General features: G+C 56.0%; 1 protein-coding gene across 1 annotated transcript in view; it reads right to left on the reverse strand.

Moving 5' to 3' along the window:
- The window catches only part of LOC103771277 (liprin-alpha-4-like), a gene marked incomplete at both ends in the record, with an annotated part of 5,862 nt that extends 302 nt beyond the window's left edge, over window positions 1-5,560 (reverse strand). Inside the window, 6 exons of the mRNA XM_008938568.1 lie at window positions 786-854; window positions 1,658-1,833; window positions 2,460-2,557; window positions 3,296-3,471; window positions 4,395-4,421; window positions 5,498-5,560. Of these exons, the coding sequence (XP_008936816.1) occupies window positions 786-854; window positions 1,658-1,833; window positions 2,460-2,557; window positions 3,296-3,471; window positions 4,395-4,421; window positions 5,498-5,560 (609 nt within the window). The remainder of the gene's footprint in view (window positions 1-785; window positions 855-1,657; window positions 1,834-2,459; window positions 2,558-3,295; window positions 3,472-4,394; window positions 4,422-5,497) is intronic.
- Between the last annotated feature and the right edge of the window lie 464 nt (window positions 5,561-6,024).

The following is a 6,024-nucleotide window of genomic DNA, read 5'->3' on the forward strand; positions in this document are numbered from 1 at the left end:
GGGGTGTCGTGACATGGGCTTTGTCCTCGCCCATCCTTGCCCATCTCTTTTATCCTTTATCTTTGCCCATCTCTTCCTTTATCCTTGTCCACCTCTTCTCCTTTTTTATCCTTGCCCATCTCTTCTCCTTTTATCCTTCCCAACCTCTTCTCTCCAGCCTGCCTGCAGGATGTCTCCTCCCTCAGAGATGTCAATACAAAAGGCCCAGTAAAGACCTCGCGGGATGCTTCTAACCTTGGCCAGATAATGACATCTGGAAGTACCTGCTTCTCTCTGGGCTCTAAAGACAGCCCTGACGAGCTCTGCCATCATATCTCATGGAGGAAAGCTCACACAGCACAGATCTAAACGAATTCCCACCTTCAGTGACTCAATGTGAACAGTCTTCTGGCTGCTTAAACGGGGCATCTCTAACCCCCCAGCTTTACCCACCACAGATGTGTCACACCCAGAACATATGTGACTCTAAAAGGCAACACTAGAGCTGCTGGCAAGGGAAGCCAAGTGAGCCTGCTTGACATTCAGCCTGAGCATGAGGCCAGAAATGATGCACAAGACTCCTCCTCAACTGCCTCCACAGCCTGGCAGCACGTTCCTCGGGGCCTTCTCTAACAGCCTTGGCTTAATGCACTGATCCTGATCCCGCCACTGCTCTAGAGAGTCTGTGATGCACTATTTGACACCCCTGAACAAGGAAGGAGAGAGCAGAGGTCCTGCCTCTCCTGTTTCTTGCACAACAACAGGCTCCCAGCATCATCTGGACACGGGAGAGGTTTGGGACTCACATCATCCAGCCTCCGGTCCGTGCCCAAGGCGAGCAGGTTGTTGAACTCCCTCTCCAGCACTTGTCGAGCCTGAAAGGAACAAACCATGAACATTCCCTGTCAACAGAGATGGGTCCCAGCACAAAACCCCATCCCAGGAAAGCCTGAGAATGGCAAAGAAAAAGCCCACATGCCATCTGAGTGCTCTGCTTGGAAGGCAGAGGTGAGTTGGTCCACAGGGGTGGGGACTGGCCTCTTCTCCCAGGGGACAGGACAAGAGGAAAGGGCCTCAAGTTGTCCCAGGGGAGGTTGAGGTTGGCCCTGAGGATCAACTTCTTCCCCTTGAGGGTTGCCCAGGGCTGTGCCAGGCTGCCCAGGGCAGTGGTGGAGTCCCCACCCCTGGAGGGGTTCCCAAGCCCTGAAGATGTGGTGTGAGGGACATGGCTTAGCAGTGGACTAGGCAGAGTTCAGTTAATGGTTGGACTCAACCACCTTCAAGCTCTTTTCCAACCTAAACAATCCTGTGACTCCACGACTGGCCGAGTCACACCGCAGCCGTGTGGGGCACCCTCCAATCCAACCCCTCGGGGATGCTGCTCTGACCTGTGTGTTCTGCGTGGGGATCTGCAAGACGAGTGCCAGGCTGTTGTGGTCAAAGTTCTCATCCAGGGCCAGGAGTGCCCCGTGCACCCCGCTCTCCACGAGGTTGTTGGCGTACTCGCGGAGCCCGATGGACTGGATCCAGTGGATGACCTGGTCGTTGGTCCACACCAGCACGTCTGCCAAAGAGCGAGGGCATGTCTGAGGGCCAGCTGAACAATCCTGTGACTCCACGACTGGCAGAGTCACACAGGGCACCCTCCAATCCAACCCCCCGGGGATGATGCTCTGACCTGTGTGTTCTGCGTGGGGATCTGCAAGACGAGTGCCAGGCTGTTGTGGTCAAAGTTCTCATCCAGGGCCAGGAGTGCCCCGTGCACCCCGCTCTCCACGAGGTTGTTGGCGTACTCGCGGAGCCCGATGGACTGGATCCAGTGGATGACCTGGTCGTTGGTCCACACCAGCACGTCTGCCAAAGAGCGAGGGCATGTCTGAGGGCCAGCTGATGTCCAGGATGTCCTCAAGGCCTTTCGCTGATCCCAGGACTCCTTCCTGAGCCAGCAGCAGTATGGGGTGCTCAAGTGCCAGGAATAGCTCACTTCAATTTAACCCAACTGGATGTTGGAGTAACAGCCAGAAAACAACTGCGAAAATTAATCCTATGAGCTCACGGCTGCTGGGGTAATTAGGGGCATTAGCAATAATGAGATGTAATCTAAGCAGCAGCCAGATGCCCAGGGAATCTCAGGACAGCCAGCAAGAAAGGGGAGGCTGAGCGAGCGGGGGGTGTCCTGAGCTTCTGAAATGGGCAGGAGAAGAAGATCTGATGCTCGGGCTGGATCTCCCCTGTCTTGCCACCCTTCCTCATGCCTGACTGGGGCAAGCAGCATAAAGACACCTGGAGCAACCTCTTGGGGACACACTGCAGGGAGGTCCCCTCTGGAGAGCAGCCCTGGGGACACGGCTGCTCGGAAAGAACAATTTCCCCTCGTGAACGCTGTGTTAAGAAGAGGGACAGGAGAGGGACCATCTCTGGGCAGCCCTTGAGAGGTTCCTCATCTCTCCCAGAGCTGGACCACGTGTGCAGCTGCTGACCTTTGATTTCATGCTGGGTTTCCTCTCGCCTCCTCTCCAGCTCTTTGCGGTCGTAGTTGAGCCTCTTCAGGCACATGATGCCGTACTGCAGGCTGGTGCTGCAAGGACACCAGATGTCACTCCACCCTCAGAAGCATCAGCAGGGGCAGGTGGCTTGGAGGGACCCACGGAAGGATCCACTCCCCTGTCTGCCCTCCGTGTGCCCAAAGAATGCTTTGGTTCAGGGTTGGGTCGGGACAGACAACCCAAAGGGAAGATCTTAGCTGGAAAATGAGGAATGTGCCCCCCCTGCCATGCTAACTCCCCACTCCAACAGTTTTGCCTGCCTGAGAGCATGTGGATCCAAGTGAAGATACTCCAGGCTTGGTGGCTGGAGAGGGGAAGGAGAACCAGCCCATCCCCACAGCAGGGAGGGCCCTGGCAGGCCCAAGGACACAACCCCATGGGTCAGGGGGGATGGGGGCCCCCCATGACAGGGCTGGATACTGGTGCTTGGGCGAGGTGGTTGAGATGGCATAAGCCTTCTCCAAGCTGGGCTGCTGGCAGATGACTGCTCTGCTCTGCCTGCCAGTGGAGCACCAGATGGGATAAACCTTTACTTTTGCCCATGGCTTGCTCCACGGCCAGGAGGAGGGTTGGTCCTCTTGCCATTTTGCTGCAAGGAGCATGATGAAGGAGAACATTTGACCATTGACCAAGTGGTTAAGTTTAGCCTAGAAGAACCATCCTCCAGCACCAGGGCTGGCCAAGACAGGGGAGAATCCCTCAGACCACCCCACCCTCATCTCCATGTGCAGACACAGCAACCCAGGGACCTCCTGAAGGAGAGGACTCACCGGTGGAAGCTGTCCACCATCTTCAAGTGCACTCTGAGATCTTTCTTGGTGAGGTGGTCCAGCATCCGTGCATCAACAAGACACTCCATGAAGTAGCTGCGATACTGTGGGAGGCCCAAGCTGGGCAGCCACTCGTTCCCAATCCACTCATGGTTCATGTCCCCATAGGCCAGGGTCTGTGGAGATGCAAGTGGAGATGCTAGGGAGAAGCCAAGGCTTGGCAGAGCTGCACCAAGGAGACTGGTGACAGCTCAGTGCTGCAGCTTGGGTGTCCCTGTCCTGAGGACCCAACCCAGACCAGAGGAGCTGAACCCCACTGGCCATGGTCTGTGCCCTGCTGATGTCCCCCCAGGAGACCAGGCAGTAGCCAAAAAACAAGCATGAGGGACAGCTGGACTTTAAGACCAGCTTCTTCTGGAAAAACTACACTCATGAAAGCTGAAGCAACTACAAAAGAGGTTTCAGTGCATTCCCAGATGATTTTGAGGAGCTTAGAAATTACCTAAAGATCTACTTTATGACTTCTAAATGAAAAAAAAGAAAAAAAAGGTCAGTTCTGGGCAGAAGAAAAACCACCTTTCACCTTCACTGAAACTCCTTCTGGGTCTGAAACCACAATAAAATCTGCCAGAAGTAAAACATTTGAGAGTGATAAAACCAGAAGTGATGGTCCAAGCAGGGCACCTTCCTCCCACCTTTTCAGCTCATGAAAATGCTCCATATCCTGAGCTTGGGTCTAAAATAAAGGTGGAAACTAAAAGCCTGGGCACTAGAAACCTGCCTCCCAGGCAGGGTGGCTGGTCCCTCTTAGGTGAGGGTTTTTACCACAGGATCTGTATCTCACAGAGGAGTTCCCAGAAGAAGTCACCCTGCCTGAAACAGAGGAGGACAGTGCTTGATGGGGGTCCCAGGAGGACCACCCTGTCCTTGAATGTTGGCTCAGAGGAGCGACCACAGGGTGCAGGTTCAGATTCCAACAAGGATTGGGCCAACTCCTGATGCCCCAAGCTCAGCTCCAGGGTGCCCCATGATGTCCAGCTCCCCCTCCCACACCCACCCCACACACCGCCCCCAGAAAAGGGTGACCCAGGGACCTCACCTGTGCCCAGCTGCCTTCCTCTGTGTCCTAAGCGTGACACATGCAGCATGTCAACAGAAAGGACAAGTCAAGTCAGTACCTGGTGGCCCTGCCCTGTGACAGCATCTGCCGTGGGTGCTGAGCGTGGGCAGGGTGTGACCCAGAGGGCACGGGGGTCAGGGTGCTCGGGGAGCTCAGCCTTGTCAGGAGGGTGCTGGGGACACCCTGACCCTTCTGGACCCAACTTCCACCCCATCCCCCTGACAGGGATGGACACCAGGGCTCAAACATCTCTCCTGGTGGTTCTTGGGTCCCCCAAAGACAGAAGGATGCAGAAAGAACTCAGAGCTTCAGCTTGTGGGTTACAACCCCCCGAGGGGCTGCCCAGCCCAATCCTGCTGTTGCCATTGCCTCCCTTCTGCTCAGTGTCCCAAAACCTGCCAAGGGGAAGTGTCACATCCCTGCTGACCCTCCAGGTTCTCCTTCCCCAGGAAGGAGCTGCCTGTGCCAGGTCTGCACTGCCCAGCCAGCAGACAAAGCCTTCAAGGAAATGCCCAATTCACACAACAAATCCAAAATCCTGCTCCTGCTCTGAGACCTGGACAAGGGGTCGTTAAGCTGCACAGAGGGCAGCTCAGCTGCATCTCTCCAAAGGAGCCAGAGCTTTTGGGAGCTCCCATCCCTCTGAGGGACCCCAGGACAGCTGGACCCCAGGACAACCAGCGATGGGGACAGGCAGTGGGGACATTTGAGTGTGCTCAGGTCAATGGGAGATCCAGCAGTGACTTCTCTGGGTGCAGAATGACCAGTGTGGGACTCAACCATGCATCTATCTCGAGATCACTCTTGGGTTATGTCTTCCATCCCTTTCCTCCACCTCACAACCGACAGAGAAACCCAGCAGAACCCACAGGGCCCTGACAAAGGAAAATGCTTCTGATGTTGCTGAAGCCAGTTTTAGAAATTGTTGAGAGATTAAAGGTTTAAAGATGGTTTCTAAGCAGGTGCATGGTGGTGGCCAGGAGCTGGCACAGGGGCTGCAGCAGAGGTGCCCTCCCCTCCCTGCCAGGGTTCAGTGTGTCCATGCTGGGTAACCGAGCAGCAGTGGGGCTGCTCAGCCTCACCGTCTTGGTGGAGGTGGCCATGTTCTCCATCTCCTCGTGGGTGACCCAGACGTTTCCAGAGGACTGCAAGAAAAAGAGCAGGGGGGACAGGGTAAACCACCACTCAGTTCACAGCCACGCTGGAAACGAGCCCGGCTCAGCCTGATGTGGGATCAGGCCACCCTTGCACTTGGAGCTGTACTGGGGAGACCTTACAGCTCAGGCTGGTGGCACCCACCACCCGTGGGGACCCTGGGCTGTCCACGCAGCCATGGAGAGCACAGTGAGGACCACTGGCCCTTTGGCTGCCTTTACACTTTGGTGTTGTGCTGGTGGACCTGCAGGCTTGTTTCTGACCACTGCGACCCCAGCCATGGCCATCTGAGGTGGACACAGCACGCCTGGGGCCCTTCCTTCTGCTGCCTGAACTTCTACAGATGTCTCCTGGCATTACTGGGGCACCATTAAACCCTCAGGGAGTTTGGGGATCAGCACAACACCCGATCCCTCCATGTGAGGGACTGGTGGCCGACGGACCCCCGTGGCCC

The sequence above is a fragment of the Merops nubicus genome, unplaced genomic scaffold (assembly GCF_000691845.1).
Source record: "Merops nubicus isolate BGI_N331 unplaced genomic scaffold, ASM69184v1 scaffold48334, whole genome shotgun sequence".
Taxonomy (NCBI): domain Eukaryota; kingdom Metazoa; phylum Chordata; class Aves; order Coraciiformes; family Meropidae; genus Merops; species Merops nubicus.